Below are 19,801 nucleotides of genomic sequence, written 5' to 3' on the forward strand. Positions count from 1 at the left end.
CAGTGGGTAGCACCCTCGCCTCTGAGTCAGTGGGTTGTGGGTTCAAGTCCCACTCCAGGGACTTGAGCACATAAAGCTAGGCTGACACTCCCAGTGCAGTGCTGAGGGAGTGCTGCACTGTCGGAGGTGCCGTCTTTCGGATGAGATGTTAAACCGAGGCCCCGTCTGCTCTCTCAGGTGGATGTAAAAGATCCCGTGGTACTATTTCGAATAAGAGCAGGGGAGTTATCCCCAGTGTCCTGGCCAATATTTATCCCTCAACCAACATAACAAAAACAGATTATCTGGTCATTATCACATTGCTGTTTGTGGGACCTTGCTGTGCGCAAATTGGCTGCTGCATTTCCCACATTACAACAGTGACTCCACTTCAGAAGTACTTCATTGACTGTAAAGCGCTTTGAGACGTGCAGTGGTCGTGAAAGGCGCTATAGAAATGCAAGTCTGTCTTTCTTTCTAGGGGAATCAAGGGATATGGGGATCGGGCAAGAAAGTGGAGTGGAGGTCGATGATCAGTCATGATCTTATTGAATGGCGGAGCAGGCTCTCGGGGCCGAATGGTCTGCTCTTATGTTCCTGATGTTGCCTGGGGCTAATGATAGCTTGGTGGCAGTGACAGTGCAGTCAGACTGGTGTCGGGCGGAACCACTGGCGCGGCGGACCGGGTGCCGGGGGAGCGTTGGCGCGGCGGACCGGGTGCCGGGGGAGCGCTGGTGCGGCGGACCGGGTGCCGGGCGGAACCACTGGCACGGCGGACCGGCCGCGTTGCCGGGGGGATGAGGATGATGGCGATGGCGGCGGGTGTGGGCCTGGGGCGGGTTCTCGGGGCTCCGGCTCCCTCAGCCCGGCACCTGGTCGGAGCGGCTTTCACCGGCCGGGGGTGCCTTCATTCTGGGGTGAACCTGCCGGGAAGGCGCGGCGCCGTGGGGTGAGGTTTGATTGTGTTGGGTCGGGTCGGTTTGCTGGGTTGGGTTGGGGTTTTGTTGGGTGGGTTTGGGGAATCGCTGTCCTTCCCCCTCCACCCTGTGCCGGGTTGAGGGAGCCGCTGGATCCCCCCGGCCCTCAGTTACAAGCAGCAATGACACCCGTGACCTTGGGACTGTTCCTCCTGCAGCAGAAATTCCCAGTTGGGGCGAAAGGGCATTGAGAACAGGATTGTGATACTGACTGGTTTGGTCTTTGTGTTTAAACCTTGATTTTTTTTTTAAATATAAAAGGAACTGTTACTGTCTGTTAGATAGAGAACTGGTTGGCAGACAGGAATTAAAGAATTGGAATAAACGGGTCTTTTTCCGAGTGGCAGGCAGTGACTAGTGGGTACCGCAGGGATCAGTGCTAGGACCCCAGCTATTCACAATATATATTAATGATCTAGAGGAGGGAACTAGATGTAATATCGCCAAGTTTGCAGATGACACAAAGCTGGGTGGGCGTGTGTGCTGTGAGGAGGATGCCGAGAAACTCCAGTATGATTTGGACAGGTTGGGCAATTGGGCAGATGCATGGTAGATGCAGTATAATGTGGATAAATGCGAGGTTATCCACTTTGGTGGCAAAAACAGGAAGGCAGGTTATTATCTGAACGGCAATAGATTGGGAGAAGGGGAAGTGCAACGAGACCTGAGTGTCCTTGTGCACCAGTTGCTGAAGGTAAGCATGCAGGTGCAACATGCGGTTAAGAAGGTAAATGGTATGTTGGCCTTCGTAGCGAGAGGCTTTGAGTACAGGAACAAGGATGTCTTGCTGCAGTTATACAGGGCCTTGGTGAGACCACACCTTGAGTATTGTGTGCAGTTTTGGTCGCCTTATCTGAGGAAGGATGTTCTTGCCATGGAGGGAGTGCAGCGAAGATTCACCAGACTGATACCTGGGATGGCAGGAATGACGTATGAAGAGAGATTGGGTCGATTGGGCTTATACTCGCTGGAGTTTAGAAGAATTGAGAGGGGATCTCATTGAAACTTATAAAATTCTAACAGGACTAGATGCAGGAAGGATGTTCCCCATGGCGGGTGAGTCCAGAACCAGGGGTCACAGTCTAAGGATAAGGGGTAAGCCATTTAGGACAGAGATGAGGAGGAATTTCTTCACCCAGAGAGTGGTGAACCTGTGGAATTCTCTACCACAGAAGGCAGTTGAGGCTAATTCATTAAATATATTCAAGAAGGAGTTGGATATATTTCTTAAGGCTAAAGGGATCAAGGGCAGGGACAGGGTACTGAGTTTGGATGATCAGCCATGATCTCATTGAATGGCGGAGCAGGCTCGAGGGGCTGACTGGCCTACTCCTGCTCCTATCTTCTATGTTTCTATGTTATTGCAGACAGTACCGAATATCATGAAATTATCGGAGAGCGAGGAACTGCCATTTGGGTAAAGCTTGTTCCTCTCCCCTGCTGTTGTGCAATTGTTAAACCCTTTCTGTAATTTATTTTCATCCTGCGCTGTTTGGCAATGGAAGGTGGACAATCTGAACACCTCAGACTGTGCTGCTTTTGCAGGATCCAGGGTGTACAGGAAGATTCTACTTACAATATACTTTGCCCCATTGCAAGTCCAGGTCAGTCTTCTGTCAGTGGATGCAAACACTCCATGGATTTTATAAGTACTGTCGACTAGTAGACAGAAAGAAAGACTGAAGGATCTTGGAGTTCCACAGTTTTGAGGTCCATGGAATCAAGTGATGTTGGGATAGTGCAGGAAAGTGGAGTTGAGGTCAAAGATCAGCCATGATCTTATTGAATGGCGGAGCAGGTTCAAGGGGCCGAATGGCCTGAACCTGCTCCTGCTCCTAATTCTTATGTTCGAAAGAAAAAAGAAAAACTTGCATTTATGTAGCGCCTTTCAGGACCACCAGACTTCTCAAAGCGCTTTACAGCCAATGAAGTACTTTTGAAGTGTAGTCACTGTTGTAATGTGGGAAACGCGGCAGCCAATATGCGCACAGCAAGCTCCCACAAACAGTGATAATCAGTTTTTGTTATGTTGGTTGAGGAATAAATATTGGCCGGGACACCGGAGAGAACTCCCCTGCTCTTCAAAATAGTGCCATGGGATCTTTTACGTCCACCTGAGAGCAGACAGGGCCTCGGTTTAACGTCTCGTCCGAAAGACGGCACCTCCGACAGTGCAGCACTCCCTCAGCACTGTACAGGAGTGTCAGCCTAGTGGGACTTGAACCTACAACCTTCTGACTCCGAGGCGAGAGTGCTACCCACTGAGCCACGTCTCAAAGAATGAGATAGAGCGAGAGACGATAAAATGAGTCTTGATTTCAGCGCAGGGAGGATGTGGCAGGGCAGGATGGTTGTGATTTTTTTCTGGCACCGTGATAACAATGTTTTGTTAATTTTTGATAGCAACTACAAAGATTTTAAAACTTTATAGGATCAATTTGGTAAAAGCCATTCTGGAGCTGGGCGATCTATGTGCTTTATCGTGCTGGGACAAAATTTGAGCATTTATGTCTTTGAATTATTTAACATGGCTGGGAAATTCCTTGGAGCTGCTCCTGCGAAGTAAACAATGGTGCAGGAGCAGCTCCGAGATTCTCAGCCTACATCTTTGCTTGTTGGTCATAATACACGCTGACTCAAGCTGCAGAGAGTATTCATTATGGTCTGGTAAGTGGTCTAACAAAGGGGCCAGTGCTGGGTTCATTTTGGTTCTCTATAAAAAGATCATTTGGCCTTGGATACAAGGGTTATAATCTCGGAACTTGCTGATCACACGACAGTCAGAAGTTTCAGTGAGGACTGTAAAAGACATAAGAAAGAAAGAACTTGGATTTCTGTCGTGCCTTTCATGTCCTCAGGACATCCCAAAGTGCTATACAGCCAACAAAGTACATTAGAAGTGCTGTCATTGTTGTTACGTACACAAATGCAGCAGTCAATTTGCGCACAAGTCCCACAAATAACGAGGAGATAAATTACATTCATCTGTTTTTTGTGATGTTTGCGCAGGGGGATGTTGGCCAGGACACTAGGAGAATTCCTTGCTGCTCAGAAAGTACCACGAGATCTTCTACACCCACCTGAGAGGGCAGACAGGACGGTTTAACATCTTAAAGAAAGAAAAACTTGCATTTATATAGCGCCTTTCATGACCTCGGGACTTCCCAAAGCGCACCACAGCCAATTAAGTACTTTTGAAATGTAGTCATTGTGGCAATGTAGGAAATGCAGCATCCAATTTGCGCACAGCAAGCTCCCACAAACAGCAATGTGATAATGACTAGATAATCTGTTTTAGTGATGTTAATTGAGGGATAAATATTGGCCAGGACATAAGAACATAAGAAATAGGAGCAGGAGTCGGCCATTCGGCCCCTCGAGCCTGCTCCACCATTCAATGAGATCATGGCTGATCTGATCTTGGCCTCAACTCCACTTCCCTGCCCGCTCCCCGTAACCCTCGACTCCCCTGTAGTTCAAATATCTGTCAATCTCCGTCTTGAATATATTCACTGACTCCGCCTCCACAGCTCTCTGGGGTAGAGAATTCCAAAGATTCACGACCCTCAGAGAAGAAATTCCTCCTCATCTCTGTCTTAAATGGGCGACCCCTTATTCTGAAACTTTGCCCCCTTGTTCTCGATTCCCCCTCGAGGGGAAACATCCTCTCAGCATCCAACCTGTCCAACCCCCTCAGAATCCTATAGACCCAACCTTTCCTCAGAAGACAACCCTTCCATCCCAGGATTCAACCTAGTGAACCTTCTCTGAACTGCCTCCAATGCAAGTATATCCTTCCTTAAATAAGGAGACCAAAACTACGCAGTACTCCAGGTGTGGTCTCACCAATGCCCTGTACAGTTGTAGCAAGACTTCCCTACTTTTATACTCCTTCCCCCTTGAAATAAAGGCCAACATTCCATTTGCCTTCCTAATTACTTGCTGTGCCTGCATGTTAACTTCTTGTGTTTCATGTACGAGGACCCCCAGATCCCTCTGTACCGCCGCATTCTGTACTCTTTCTCCATTTAATTAATATTTTTCTTTTCTATTCTTCCTACCAAAGTGGATAACTTCACCTTTTCCCACATTATACTCCATCTGCCAAATTCTTGCCCACTCACTTAACCTATCTATATCCCTTTGCAGACTCTTTATGTCTGCCTCACAACTTGCTTTCCCACCTATCTTTGTATTATCTGCAAATTTGGCTACAGTACACTCGGTCCCTTCATCCAAGTCATTAATATAGATTGAAAATAGTTGAGGCCCCAGCACTGATCCCTGTGGCACCCCACTAGTTACCGTTTGCCAACCTGAAAATGACCCAGCACGGTGGCATAGTGGTTAGCACTGTTGCCTCACAGCGCCAGGGACCCGGGTTCGAATCCGGCCTCGGGTGACTGTCTGTGTGGAGTTTGCACATTCTCCCCGTGTTTGCGTGGGTTTCCTCCGGGTGCTCCGGTTTCCTCCCACAGTCCAAAGATGTGCGGGTTAGGTTGATTGGCTATGATAAATTGACCCTTAGTGTTAGGGGGATTAAATACGTGGGGTTACAGGGATCGGGTGGGATATGTGTCGGTGCAGGCTCGATGGGCCGAAATGGCCTCTATCTGCACTGTGGGGTTTCTGTGATTCTGTGATCCCGACTCTCTGTTTTCTGTTAGTTAGCCAATCCTCTATCCAATCTAATATATTACCCCCAACACCATGAGCTCTTATCTTGTGCAGTAGCCTTTTATGTGGCATCTTATCGAATGCCTTTTGGAAATCCAAATACACCACATCCACTGGTTCCCCTTTATCCACCCTGCTCGTTATCTCCTCAAAGAATTCTAATAGATTTGTCAAACACGATTTCCCTTTCATACAATCAAATGGCCTACTCCTGCTCCTAATTCTTTTGTTGTTATTCCAATCCACCCTGACAGCCAACAGACACATGCAGCAGCTTTGTATCTGGTTTATTGGGTAGGGATTCGGTAGGAACCACCTTGAGGAGACAATGAATGCGATCTGTGTTCTAGCGATCTCTAACCTACAACTTCTGGTCTGCCTCTGACAACAGTTATGACATTTTTTTACCTCAGGGAGAACAACGCAGCAAGAGCTTTCTTCTCTACAACTCCAGGTGAGCACAAGTCTTCACCAAAGGATGACAAAAGCAATGGTGACAGTGGAACCATCAAATTTAGCACCAGTAAGGCAAGCTACCGCGTTTGGACAGTGGACAAGTCCCTGGGCAGTGATTACCAGAACCCCTGGTGGAAGGTTCTTCCCCTCAGCCTTGCTGGGATTGCATTTCTAGTTTGGTGTTTCCTGCGAGAAGAATCTGACATCGATAGAATGCTGGAACAGACATTGCTTGACCATTTGCCCGATTTCAAACAGACTGCGGCTGAGCCAGAGGAAGACGCCAAGCAACCAAGCAAAGGAACATAACAAATGGACGATTAAAGCCTCCCAGGATTAGACCGCAATACTTCACTGCAAACTCAAAATGTTTTGTACAGGAGAAAATAACAGTTCATATAATGACAGCGTGTTTAAAACTTCATCAGTGTAAATTTGGACAGGTTGAAATGTGATTGGTGGGACATTGCAGCACTGGCTCCTGGGATTCCTTCAAAGGCTGGGGTTGGAGGGGAGCCAGACTCACTGCCTTCTCCCTATCGAGTATTGGCAGAGGACAAAGAGTTAGGCCACCTGTTTAACCTCGTGCTCACTGAACGGTATAGGTCAGCTCCTGGTGACATCACCTGATTCTGAACTTTCCCCACCAGGATGATCTCTCGCTTGATCCTTGTCCTGTGCTCGTTACCCTTCCATTTGATCCTTGTTCTGTGCTCGGTTACCCTTCCATTTGATCCTTGTTCTGTGCTCGGTTACCCTTGTTTGATCCTTGTTCTGTGCTCAGTTACCCTTCCATTTGATCCTTGTTCTGTGCTCGGTTACCCTTGTTTGATCCTTGTTCTGTGCTCGTTACCCTTCCATTTGATCCTTGTTCTGTGCTCGGTTGCCCGATTGCAGCCTTCCTGGCCGCAGCAGCTGCAGTTTGCCTGTTTCCCTCGGCTATGGAAAAACATCAGCCAGGAATTCTGCTCCTAATCCTACCCTGCTGGATGTTGGGAGAGAAGATTTTGGGCCAATTAGGTGAGGTATTGGAGAGCTGCCTTCGCCTGGGAACTGTCCCCTAACATGAGTCCCACCTTCAGGGGAGGAGGCACAGCCACCGGGGAGAAAACATACAAACTAAGTGGGCAGCCTCAGGTTTGCCCCTCGACATCCCTCTGAGTGAGGCCACAGGCAATGAGTAGTGAGGAATGGAGACGTGCAGCCCGGCTGTCACACTGGTTACCAGTCTGCTATTGCAGTTGAGCCAACACACCACTACCTCGCTATCTGCCATGCTCTTGATCCAATATCACGAGTAAAGGTAAATACTGCAGCACCCCCCCTGATGTCCCAGTTGGTAAAGACAGTGGAGCACTCAACCATGCAGATCCCAAAATCCCAACCTCAGTTCTTGGTCTGTGCCCAGCCGGAGCAGGAGTGCCTCCACTGGTCTCAGAGCCCCTGCAGGGAGAGAGAGGGGGGGGGGAAATCAACCAGGAGAGCCTTCTCCTGAATATTATCCATTGACTCCTGCTGGAATATCCACTTTGTTGTGCACCTGAGGACAGGATGATCTCTGCTGTGATGCCTTCCACAAGTTGACGAGCAAGGACTATATAATTGTATTGCTGCGTATAGTTCAAGTGGACGAAACGTAAATATTTCTCACCTCCACCTTTCCTGAAACCTCTGACAGCACAGCGAACACTGTCACAAAAGGGGGATTAAAATAACTAAAAATTCATTTTGTCGCACCCCAGCCTCCCAGGCCTGTATCACTGCAACTCAGCGCTTGCATATGGCAGCCTCGTTAATCCGAGAAAAACATTCAGAATCATTGGTACAAACATGTCTTTTATCAATCTGTTCAGATATTAAATCTCTGTATAAATGTGCTGTTGGGACAGTGGCTCGTTCCTTTATTTGATATTTACGAGGTTGGGAATGTTCTTTTTATAAACTAGAGTCTATAAGAATGTTTTTGGGAACAAGAATTGGAGACGTGTGTATTTTTGGTTTACGGTAGTATTTTGTTTCTCCATCACTCGGGATTAGCACTGTGGGGTTTAGATTCTGACACTTATGTAACCAGTGTCTAGCTGCTGCTGTGCACTTTGCCTTCTTGCCCAATTACTCCCCTTCCCACTTTTGGTACTTTTCCAATTTTAGATAATTTAAGCTCCTTCAGAGTTCCAACTCCCCATACATTTCAGACTGTGTGTCCGTACCGAGATCGAGGGAAATGTTCAGCAATGTGCCCAGAAACAAATAGCAACCTGTCTGATAATCACTTTCAGCTGCTAAACTTATCCTCGGCCTCTCATAGGATCTCAATCCAGCCCAACAAAATGGTAGAGCATCGCATCGGACCTTGTTTCAACTTCAAAATATCAAGCAAATTTATTTTACAAACATTGAATAGGCAACTAAGTAACAGCCATGTTATAAATTTACAGTATGCCTTTGCACAGCTCAGATTATAACTTCCCCAAAGGCCGGATTTTCCCCCTGCTGAATCCACACCGACTGCTGTTTATTTGGTTATTGTGCAGATAATGCTGCTAATTGATTGTGATGTTGCACAAGATTTGAGTGTAATCAATGGTTCTGTCATTGCCTGTTTCGTTGCCCTTTGTGAGCATAAACACTATGTTGGCCTATATCCAATCAACTGGCATTTCCCCATGGGCCAGTAACACACTTGTAATGATTCCCTCACACATCTCTAGTCTCTCAGCACTGTAAATACCATCCATCTCTGGGCTTTCATTGATTTTGAGCCCATTTAGTCTGTCTCATTTATAGGTAATGAATTTTACCTAGTTTATCTCTGGGGAGCACATTGCTTATTTCTTCTCTGACTGACATTCAGCCCTGGTTGAGCAGAAATTTCCTCCAACTAAATATTGGGAAGGCCGAAGTCGTTGTCTTCGGTCCTCGCCCCAAACTCCGTTCCCGAGCCACCAGTTCCACCTCTCCTTGGTCACTGTCTGAGGCTGAAGCAGACTGTTCTCAACCTTTGGTGTCCGAACTGACCTGGAAATGAGTTTCTGACCCAATATTCTCTCCATCACCAAGCCCGCCTATTTCCACCTTTGTAACATCACGTCTCCGCCCCTGCTTCAGCTCATCTGCTGCTGAAACCCTCGTCCATGCCTGTTACCTCTGAACTTGACTATTCCAACACTCACCTGGCCGGCCTCATCTTCCACCCTCCATAAACCTGAGCTCATCCAAAACTCTGCTGCCCGTAATTCCGTTCGCCCATCACCCCTGTGCTCGCTGACCCGTCTCCTAACTTGCACCAAGTCTGGTTCGGCCATCTCCCCTGTGCTCGCTGACCCGTGTCCTAACTCGCACCCAGTCTGGTTCGCCCATCACCCCTGTGCTCGCTGACCTGTCTCCTAACTCGCACCAAGTCTGGTTCGGCCATCTCCCCTGTGCTCGCTGACCCGTCTCCTAACTCGCACCAAGTCTGGTTCGCCCATCACCCCTGTGCTCGCTGACCTGTCTCCTAACTCGCACCAAGTCTGGTTCGGCCATCTCCCCTGTGCTCACTGACCCGTCTCCTAACTCGCACCAAGTCTGGTTCGGCCATCTCCCCTGTGCTCGCTGACCCGTGTCCTAACTCGCACCCAGTCTGGTTCGGCCATCTCCCCTGTGCTCGCTGACCCGTGTCCTAACTCGCACCCAGTCTGGTTCGGCCATCTCCCCTGTGCTCGCTGCCCCGTGTCCTAACTCGCACCAAGTCTGGTTCGGCCATCTCCCCTGTGCTCGCTGACCCGTCTCCTAACTCACACCCAGGCTGGTTCGGACATCTCCCCTGTGCTCGCTGACCCGTGTCCTAACTTGCACCAAGTCTGGTTCGGCCATCTCCCCTGTGCTCGCTGACCCGTCTCCTAACTCGCACCAAGTCTGGTTCGGCCATCTCCCCTGTGCTCGCTGCCCCGTGTCCTAACTCGCACCAAGTCTGGTTCGGCCATCTCCCCTGTGCTCGCTGACCCGTCTCCTAACTCACACCCAGGCTGGTTCGGACATCTCCCCTGTGCTCGCTGACCCGTCTCCTAACTCACACCCAGGCTGGTTCGGACATCTCCCCTGTGCTCGCTGACCCGTGTCCTAACTTGCACCAAGTCTGGTTCGGCCATCTCCCCTGTGCTCGCTGACCCGTCTCCTAACTCGCACCAAGTCTGGTTCGGCCATCTCCCCTGTGCTCGCTGCCCCGTGTCCTAACTCGCACCAAGTCTGGTTCGGCCATCTCCCCTGTGCTCGCTGACCCGTCTCCTAACTCACACCCAGGCTGGTTCGGACATCTCCCCTGTGCTCGCTGACCCGTGTCCTAACTTGCACCAAGTCTGGTTCGGCCATCTCCCCTGTGCTCGCTGACCCGTCTCCTAACTCGCACCAAGTCTGGTTCGCCCATCACCCCTGTGCTCGCTGACCCGTCTCCTAACTCGCACCAAGTCTGGTTCGCCCATCACCCCTGTGCTCGCTGACCCGTCTCCTAACTCGCACCAAGTCTGGTTCGCCCATCACCCCTGTGCTCGCTGACCCGTGTCCTAACTCGCACCAAGTCTGGTTCGGCCATCTCCCCTGTGCTCGCTGACCCGTGTCCTAACTCGCACCCAGTCTGGTTCGGCCATCTCCCCTGTGCTCGCTGACCCGTGTCCTAACTCGCACCCAGTCTGGTTCGGCCATCTCCCCTGTGCTCGCTGCCCCGTGTCCTAACTCGCACCAAGTCTGGTTCGGCCATCTCCCCTGTGCTCGCTGACCCGTGTCCTAACTCGCACCAAGTCTGGTTCGGCCATCTCCCCTGTGCTCGCTGACCCGTCTCCTAACTCGCACCAAGTCTGGTTCGGCCATCTCCCCTGTGCTCGCTGACCCGTGTCCTAACTCACACCCAGTCTGGTTCGGCCATCACCCCTGTGCTCGCTGACCCGTGTCCTAACTCGCACCAAGTCTGGTTCGGCCATCTCCCCTGTGCTCGCTGACCCGTGTCCTAACTCGCACCCAGTCTGGTTCGGCCATCTCCCCTGTGCTCGCTGCCCCGTGTCCTAACTCGCACCCAGTCTGGTTCGGCCATCTCCCCTGTGCTCGCTGCCCCGTGTCCTAACTCGCACCAAGTCTGGTTCGGTCATCTCCCCTGTGCTCGCTGACCCGTCTCCTAACTCACACCCAGTCTGGTTCGGCCATCTCCCCTGTGCTCGCTGACCCGTGTCCTAACTTGCACCAAGTCTGGTTCGGCCATCTCCCCTGTGCTCGCTGACCCGTCTCCTAACTCACACCCAGTCTGGTTCGGCTATCTCCCCTGTGCTCGCTGACCCGTCTCCTAACTCGCACCAAGTCTGGTTCGGCCATCTCCCCTGTGCTCGCTGACCCGTCTCCTAACTCGCACCAAGTCTGGTTCGGCCATCTCCCCTGTGCTCGCTGACCCGTCTCCTAACTCGCACCAAGTCTGGTTCGGCCATCTCCCCTGTGCTCGCTGACCCGTGTCCTAACTCGCACCAAGTCTGGTTCGGCCATCTCCCCTGTGCTCGCTGACCCGTGTCCTAACTCACACCCAGTCTGGTTCGGCCATCTCCCCTGTGCTCGCTGACCCGTGTCCTAACTCGCACCAAGTCTGGTTCGGCCATCTCCCCTGTGCTCGCTGACCCGTGTCCTAACTCGCACCAAGTCTGGTTCGGCCATCTCCCCTGTGCTCGCTGACCCGTGTGCTAACTTGCACCAAGTCTGGTTCGGCCATCTCTACCAGATCCCTCTGTTCCCCTACCTCATTTAGACACTTACTTTCCAAAATGTACTACCTCACACTTAGTTCATTTCCAATTACACACCCATTCTACAAGTTTATCAATGTCTTCCTGTATTTTGTTGCAGTCTTCCTCTATTAACTACACCCTCCAATTTGGAGTCATCTGCAAATTTTGAAATTATACTTGATTCCAAATCGTTTTGTAAATAGTGAACAAAAGTGGTCCAAGTACCTTGTGGAACATCACTTCCCACCATTTGCCAATCTGAGTAACTACCTTTAACCCCCTACTCAGTTTTCTGATTTGTAGCCAGGTTGCTCTTCCTTCTGCTACTTGTCCTGACTCCACATATTCTGACTTTAGTCATGAATTTACTGTGAGGTACCTTATTGAAGACTTTTTGGAAATCCAAATATATTATGTCTACTACATTACCCTTATCTACCCTTTGTTACATTGTTGGTTGTGCCTTCAAATGCTTTGGCTCTGGAATGCCCTCCCGAAGCCTCTCCGCCTCCTTTAACATGCTCCGTAAAACCTACCTTTGACGAAGTTTTTGGTCACCTGTCCTAGTATCTCCTTATGTGGCACTGTCATTTTGTTTGATAACAGTCCTGTGAAGTGCCTTGGGACATTAGAACATAAGAAATAGGCCATGTGGCCCCTCGAGCCTGTTCCGCCATTCAATAAGATCATAGCTGATCTAATCTTGGCTGCAACTCCACTTTCCCGCCCACTCCCCATAACCCTTGACTCCTCTGTAGCTCAGATATATCTCTATCTCCACCTCTACAGCTCTTTGGGGTATAGAATTCCAAAGATTCACAACCATCAGAGAAGAAATTCTTCCTCATCTCCGTTTTAAATAGACCCCTTATTCTGAAACTATGCCCCTTAGTTCTTGATTCCCCGAGGGGAAATATCCTCTCAGCATCCACCCCCCTCAGAATCTTATGTTTCAATAAGATCCCCTCTCATTCTCCTAAACTCCAATGAGTATAGGCCCAACCTGCTCAACACTTTCATCTCAGGAATCAACTTAGTGAACCTTCTTCTGAACTGCTTCCAATGCAAGTATAGCCTTCCTTAACTAAGGAGACCAAAACTGCATGCAATACTCCAGATGTGGTCTCACCAACACCCTGTACAGTTGCAGCAAGACTTCCCTACTTTTATACTCCATCCCCCTTACAATAAGGGCCAACATTCCATTTGCCTTCCTAATTACTTGCTGTACCTGCATGCTGTTTCATGTAGCAGGACCCCCAGATCCATCAGTACCACAGCATTGTGTAGTCGCCATTTAAATAATTTTGCTTCTTTAATCTTCCTACCAAAGTGGGAAGTTTTACTATGTTAAAGGCACTGTATAAATACAAGTTATGGTTGTTGTCCATTGATGAAGGGACGGGAGGTCGTCACACTTGGGCAAAGATTACTCTTTATTGTAATTCACATTGTCAATTGCTGCCTGGGATGCAGTGTTGCTTGCAAAGGAACTGGAAAATGTGCAGCCAACAGGGACATTATTTGACCAACTTTTCAGAGTGCACTGGACCTGTGACACTTGTCAATCTTCACACTGGTAAAAATGAAGTGAAGGTGAGGACAAGGATCCTCTCCTACCATCACTTGATGTGCTTTAGCGCTGTGGGGAAACATTCTATATACACTGTATTGGACAACTCCAGCCACCGACCTACCAATAGAACTAAAAGGCAGACTTGGATAATATATTTCACTCCAAGGGGAAAGTACTGGAGAGAACATGTTTCAGGAATTCTTGTCAGAACAGAGGCACCGGTGACTTCAACACTATTTACAATCACTGTGCTATATTAACAACATTCACTGGTTTGACAGTGCAGTGCCAGAGTATAGTCGATTACAGCAACCAAATATGTATAGTACCTAAATGCAGTAGTGAAAGTACAGCACCCAAGTGCAATACAGTACTCAGGTAAAGTAACAGGACAGGACTCCACTCAAGTGCAATGCATAATCAAATACAGTATCCAAGTGCAGTTAGTTATTTAACTACACATTACTCAGTTTTAAAGGTAGTAATGGCACTTGCCCACATTTGCGGAACAGCAGGTCTCATGACTCGCACCTACCTCAGACCTGACTTGATTTGAGTTCCCACCCTCCTATCATCCAGTCACAAACTTCATCATCACACTAACCCTGCCTCACTTCCAAGATCTGTGGGAATTAAGCCAAGGGCACAGTCACCTGCAGTGTCTCACATAATAAAAATGCCAGCTGAGGCTGAAACAGCAATCTGGGTTCTTGCAGGGCTTCCAAGTTCAGGTCTTTAAATCACTACCCATTAAAACCGTCAGGCAGACACGGCCAATAAATTCTTTGGCATCCGCATTTGCATTGCTCAGACAGATCAAACGCAGCTTAAGTTGAACAGTAAAGTGAGACAATCCCTTTAGTAGGTGCTGCTTAGTTGTGCTGTTAACACAAACAGCCAGAACCCCAATCTATGCAAACTCGTGCAACATTGGCCTTTCGAAGGGCTGTTAAAGGCAAGAGGTTCACCCTTAGCTAGCAGTGTTCCCAGCAGCTTTCTTTGCACATTCATTGCTTGTGGGACACTGGTTGTGGGCAAATGCAGAGTCTGCCAGTCACCAGTGCAACTATTTCCAGAAGATAGAACTGCATCCTATTCTCAGCACAGCAGCTACTGAAATATGCTGTTAACTTAAAAGAATAGGCAGAGAGACAGCAGAGGTGGTGGAAAGTTTTATTTACAACCCCATTGAAAAATCACCAGACTGCAAAGGAACAGTCAACAATTTCCCCCGCGAGTCCGGCCGTACACGTTAAAATCATAAGGTAGCTCGGACTAAAGATTTAAAAAAATTATTTTGAAACCTGAGCCAAGTGTTTGAAATAACAGAAAATGCTGGAAAAACTCAGGTCAGGCAACATCCTTGTTTACAAAAGGTTTTGCTACTTCCACACTGTAAATCACTATCAACATTTCATACTAACAAAAATACAAAATAAAGGCCCAGCCTTCACAAGAAGCAAAGTTTGCAGCCCAGTAATGTTTCATAAACAGTTTTTAAATGTCACTTCCAAAATACAATTAAAATCTGTTGAAAATGTAAAGAAACAGAGCTTTAAGCACGCTCTCCCCTGATCCTCCGAGCCAGCTGGATGTCTTTGGGCATAATGGTCACTCTCTTAGCATGGATGGCACACAGGTTGGTGTCCTCAAACAGGCCAACCAAATAGGCCTCACTGGCTTCCTGCAACACACAAAAATTGCAATAGTTCAATATTGCCCCCCATCCATCTACAAGGATAGCGGTCTAAAATTGGCAATTCCCAATAAAAATAGCCATGAGGCCAAAGCCCCATCATAAATATTAAAATTCTCAAACAAAAAAAATCTTTACTTACATAATAAACTCAGTTGCTGGTTTATTAGCTTTAAAAAAAATTATTCCTGGGATGTGGCCAGCATTTATTGCCCATCCCTAGTTGCCCTTGAGAAGGTGGTGGTGAGCCACCTTCTTGAACCGCTGCAGTCCGTGTGGTGAAGGTACTCCCACAGTGCTGTTCGGGAGGGAGTTCCAGGATTTTGACCCAGCGACGATGAAGGAACGGCGATATACTTCTAAGTCAGGATGGTGTGTAACTTGGAGGGGAACTTGGAGGTGGTGGTGTTCCCATGCGCCTGCTGCCCTTGTCCTTCTAGGTGGTAGAGGTTGTGGGTTTGGGAGGTGCTGCCGAAGATGAAGCTCCAATTTGCTTTCCATACTCTGCTACCCAGAGGTTTTCCTGGAGTCTTTCAAGGCACTCCCATGAGCAGCAAGTTACCGAGCTACCCATGTTAACTCAAGGCCAGAGATGGAACAGGATACTTAACTTGGCCAGTGAACAGTATTAGAGATGCACTAGATCCAGTCCAACAAAGATCGCCAACAACACCAGTGCTACATTCTCACAAGAAATACAATTACCCTGTGGATAGCAATTAGGAATCCACCGAGGCACCAGTCACTGACTATAGTTCTGCATGAGTGAGGAGAGGACCACACCACAAGAGTAATAATATCCTCAAGCTAGTTGGTCACATCAAACAGATTCAGAATAGAGAAATTGGAATTAAAACTGAAACAACTCCCACCACATCCCAGCAGACACTGGCAATAGTGTTTAACAGGCAGAAAATATCTAGAGTAATAAGTAGGTGGGAGATTCAAATGCACACCCATATTGAGTTGCAATGATTAAAAACAGCACATGGGTTTGTGTATTGGGCGGTTATACCTGCAAAGCTCCAATCGCAGCCCCCTGAAACCTCAGGTCAGTCTTGAAGTCCTGGGCGATCTCCCGGACCAGACGCTGAAAGGGCAACTTCCGGATCAGCAACTCGGTGGATTTCTGGTATCGGCGGATTTCTCGGAGAGCGACCGTGCCCGGCCTGGGGAGTGAAGACAAGTTACTGAGAAACACAAAGCGACGGTCCAGGCGGCTCCTTCCCGGACTCCGCACTGACCAGCCGGGCCGAGCCGGGGCTCCAGCCCAGGGTCAGGAGATGATGGCGACAGTTAAAGGTACAGGGGGGTCCCGGGGGAGGAGAGCCGGGGGAGGAGAGGCGGAGGGGGAGACGGGGTGGCCGGGGTCCCGGGTCGAGGCCGGGGGAGGAGAGGCGGAGGCGGAGACGGGGTGGCCGGGGGAAGAGGCGGAGGGAGAGACGGGGGGCCCGGGGAAGGAGAGGCGGAGGGGGAGACGGGGTCAGGAGAGGCCGGGGTCGGAGGGGGAGACGGGGTGGCCGGGGTCCGCGGCCTCGCTCACTGACCTGTACCGATGGGGTTTCTTGACTCCGCCGGTGGACGGCGCGCTTTTCCGGGCCGCCTTGGTGGCGAGCTGCTTCCGCGGCGCTTTGCCGCCGGTGGATTTGCGGGCGGTCTGTTTGGTGCGGGCCATGGCCGGGCACAGAGTCTGCGGGGAGAGAGAGAGAGAGACGGTCAGAGGAGGCCGCTCCCCCACTCCCCCCCAACCCGACCCCCCCGCCCCACTCCCCCCCAACCCGCCCCACTCCCCCCCAACCCACGCCCCCCGCCCCACTCCCAGTCCTCAGCCCCCCCCAACCCGCGCCCCCCGCCCCACTCCCAGTCCTCAGCAGCGCCGCGGCTCCGGCCCGGGGCTCGGACCGACCTGAATTCTCCCCCAGCCCCAGAAACGAGCCCCGCTCCGAGTCTCTCCACCCGGGAAGGCAAAACACGCGCAGGCCGAGGCCAGACTCCCGCCGCCCGGGAAAATCGGCCCCACCGGGGACTCAAACCCACGGCCCCAGATTCGAGCCGCTACCGGCCGTGCGCTTCCCTACCTCTGGCCGCCGACTGCCCCCCGCGGTGCCGCCGCCGCCACTACTTATACCCCGCCTGACGTCACTCGGAAGCCCATTGGCCAGCGCTCCTTGTAACAGTTGTAGTATGCTAATGAGCTACGCTGGCCCCGCCCCTCCTCTGTCCCCAGCTCCCGTCTTTAAACCTGCAGCAGATTTCAAAATTCGTTTTGCAGTTTCATTTATCCATTTCTCTTTTGTACTGGAGCACTTTTGTTGAGGGTGGCGGGCAGGCAGGGTGAGGCAGTGTTCGTGTCTGATTCCAGGCACAAGCAGGACTTGTCCTCAAGGCACCTTCCCTCGACCACTCCTTTTCATTCAGTTTCAAACCGGCCTGGACTGTGTTTCACAGGAATTATTAGAAAGGCTTTAAGTCAAGTTTCGGTGGTTTACACATTTACTACCAAGCGGAACTATGAGTTATGACGAATACAACACAAGTGGTTTATTTTCAGGAACCAAAGATTCCTCATTTGGATCTTATTTGTGTAAAATGTGATTATTGTTAAACAAGTTCTTTTAAGAGATTTACCTTTTGGCCAGCTCAGTCTACTCTTTTGATTAAGCACCCAAACAAATTAACTGTAAATTAACAAAACTTTAAATAAAACTTAACAAATTAAATTAAAATTGTATTGGCCGGGTTGATGATGCACTCCAGTCCCCGCGGCACCCACCGGTCGCGGAAGTACTCAAGCGTGCCGGCGGACACCGCGTGCTCCATCTCCAGGGCCACCCGGGCGCGAACATGGCCGCGGAAGAGAGGCAGGCAATCGGGCTGGACGACCCCCTCGACCGCCCGCTGCCTGGACCAATTAATGGCTTTCTTGGCCAAGCCCAAGAGCAGTCCTACGAGGAGGTCCTCCAACCTGCCCGCTCCCCTCCGCACCGGGTGACCAAAGATCAGGAGCGTGGGACTGAAGTGCAGCCAAAAATCGAGGAGCAGCCCCTTCAAGTAATGAAAGAGGGGCTGTAACCTCTCACATTCAGTGTATATATGGAAAACGGACTCCTCTAGGCCGCAGAAAAGGCAGGCGGCCTGGGAGTCCATGAACCTACTTGAAACTTTATTGCACGGGACTGCTCCGTGTAACACCCTCCAGGCCAAGCCCCCAGTAGAAAAAGGGAGGCCTCCCACATAGAGAGCCCTCCATTGAGGACCTCCGCCTCCGCCGGATGGCAAGATGGCATGCCAAGCCAACTCAGTCTGACTTTCAGTGAATTGTGGAACAGCCTAAAAATATCCAAAAACTGTAATAGTTTTAATTTAAACCCACTCAAAAAAAATGTCCACAATATAGGGAAATACATAACCTGCAGGTACATTAAATTAAATTACTCCTCGAATTTTACAACATAGAAGGGGCTCTGACACAAATTTTCCAAACCTCTCTGGCCACAGGGGAGGTGCCAGAGATGTGCGGGTTAGGTTGATTGGCTATGATAAATTGACCCTTAGTGTTAGGGGGATTAAATACGTGGGGTTACGGGGATAGGGTGGGATATGTAGGGGTTACGGGGATCGGGTGGGATATGTGTCGGTGCAGGCTCGATGGGCCGAAATGACCTCTATCTGCACTGTGGGGTTTCTGTGATTTCTGTGATTCTGTGACTGGAGAACAGCTAACGTAGTACCATTGTTCAACAAGGGTAGTAGGGATAAACCAGGGAATTACAGGCCAGTGAGCCTAGAATCAGTGGTAGGGAAATTATTGGAAAAAATTCTGAGGGACTGAATTAGTCTCCACTTGGAGAGGCAAGAATTAATCAAGGATAGTCAGCATAGCTTTGTCAGGGGGAGATCATGTCTAACCAATTTGATTGAATTTTTTGAGGGGGTGACTAGGTGCGTGGATGAGGGTAGTGCAGTTGATGTAGTCTACATGGACTTCAGTAAGGCTTTTGACAAAGTCCCGCATGGGAGACTGGTCATGAAGGTAAGAGCCCATGGGATCCAGGGCAATTTGGCACATTGGATCCAAAATTGGCTTGGTGGCAGGAGGCAGAGGGTGATGGTCGAAGGTTGTTTTTGTGACTGGAAGCCTGTGTCCAGTGGTGTACCGCAGGGATCGGTGCTGGGTCCCTTGCTGTTTGTAGTGTACATTAATGATTTAGATATGAATGCAGGAGACATGATCAGTAAGTTCGCAGATGATACGAAAATTGGTGAAGTGGTAAATAGCGAGGAGGGAAGCATAAGGCTACAGGATGATATAGACAGGATGGTCAGATGGGCGGAACAGTGGCAAATGGAATTTAACCCTGAAAAGTGTGAGGTGATGCATTTTGGGAGGACTAAAAAGGCAAGGGAATACACAATGAATGGTAGGACCCTAGGAAGGACAGAGGATCAGAGGGACCTTGGTGTGCATGTAAATAGATCCCTGAACGCAGCAGGACAGGTAGATAAGGTGGTTAAAAAGGCATATGGGATACTTGCCTTCATTAGCCGAGGCATAGAATATAATAGCAGGGTGGTTATGATGGAGCTGTACAAAACGCTAGTTAGGCCACAGCTGGAATACTGTGTGCAGGTCTGGTCGCCACACTATAAGAGGGATGTGATTGCATTGGCGAGGGTGCAGAGGAGATTCACCAGGATG

The 19,801-nt window shown here is 49.7% G+C and overlaps 2 protein-coding genes across 3 annotated transcripts; one reads left to right on the forward strand and one right to left on the reverse strand.

The window, feature by feature from the left end:
- The first annotated feature begins 679 nt into the window (after positions 1 to 679).
- On the forward strand, positions 680 to 7,966 carry uqcc4 (ubiquinol-cytochrome c reductase complex assembly factor 4). Of its 2 annotated transcripts, none has more exons than XM_086000029.1 (2): positions 680 to 928; positions 6,047 to 7,966. In XM_086000029.1, the coding sequence occupies exons 1-2, from the start codon at positions 777 to 779 to the stop codon at positions 6,396 to 6,398; spliced, it is 504 nt and encodes a 167-aa protein (XP_085856155.1). In that variant the 5' UTR covers positions 680 to 776; the 3' UTR covers positions 6,399 to 7,966. The 2 variants fall into 2 exon arrangements, with proteins under 2 accessions (XP_085856155.1, XP_085856156.1); XM_086000030.1 differs by lacking the exon at positions 680 to 928 and adding an exon at positions 1,659 to 2,373.
- A 6,599-nt stretch (positions 7,967 to 14,565) lies between these two features.
- Positions 14,566 to 17,209, reverse strand: LOC147110254 (histone H3.3A-like). Its single transcript, XM_086000031.1, has 4 exons — positions 17,181 to 17,209; positions 16,650 to 16,792; positions 16,118 to 16,271; positions 14,566 to 15,090 (listed from the first exon to the last, which is right to left on the reverse strand). The coding sequence occupies exons 2-4, from the start codon at positions 16,775 to 16,777 to the stop codon at positions 14,962 to 14,964; spliced, it is 411 nt and encodes a 136-aa protein (XP_085856157.1). The 5' UTR covers positions 16,778 to 16,792; positions 17,181 to 17,209; the 3' UTR covers positions 14,566 to 14,961.
- Positions 17,210 to 19,801: the final 2,592 nt, after the last annotated feature.

The sequence above is a fragment of the Somniosus microcephalus genome, chromosome 11 (genome assembly GCF_052327205.1).
Source record: "Somniosus microcephalus isolate GS21.2 chromosome 11, FLI_Smic_1.0, whole genome shotgun sequence".
Lineage (NCBI taxonomy): Eukaryota > Metazoa > Chordata > Chondrichthyes > Squaliformes > Somniosidae > Somniosus > Somniosus microcephalus.

Coding starts and splice junctions, on each gene's coding strand:
- uqcc4 (XM_086000029.1), top strand. CDS start 777: ATGAGGATGATGGCGATGGCGGCGGGTGTGGGCCTGGGGCGGGTTCTC. Junction 929..6,046: donor GGAAGGCGCGGCGCCGTGGG/GTGAGGTTTGAT, acceptor TTTTTACCTCAG/GGAGAACAACGCAGCAAGAG.
- LOC147110254 (XM_086000031.1), bottom strand. CDS start 16,777: ATGGCCCGCACCAAACAGACCGCCCGCAAATCCACCGGCGGCAAAGCG. Junction 16,272..16,649: donor AAGAAACCCCATCGGTACAG/GTCAGTGAGCGA, acceptor TTCACTCCCCAG/GCCGGGCACGGTCGCTCTCC. Junction 15,091..16,117: donor CTGCGATTGGAGCTTTGCAG/GTATAACCGCCC, acceptor TGTGTGTTGCAG/GAAGCCAGTGAGGCCTATTT.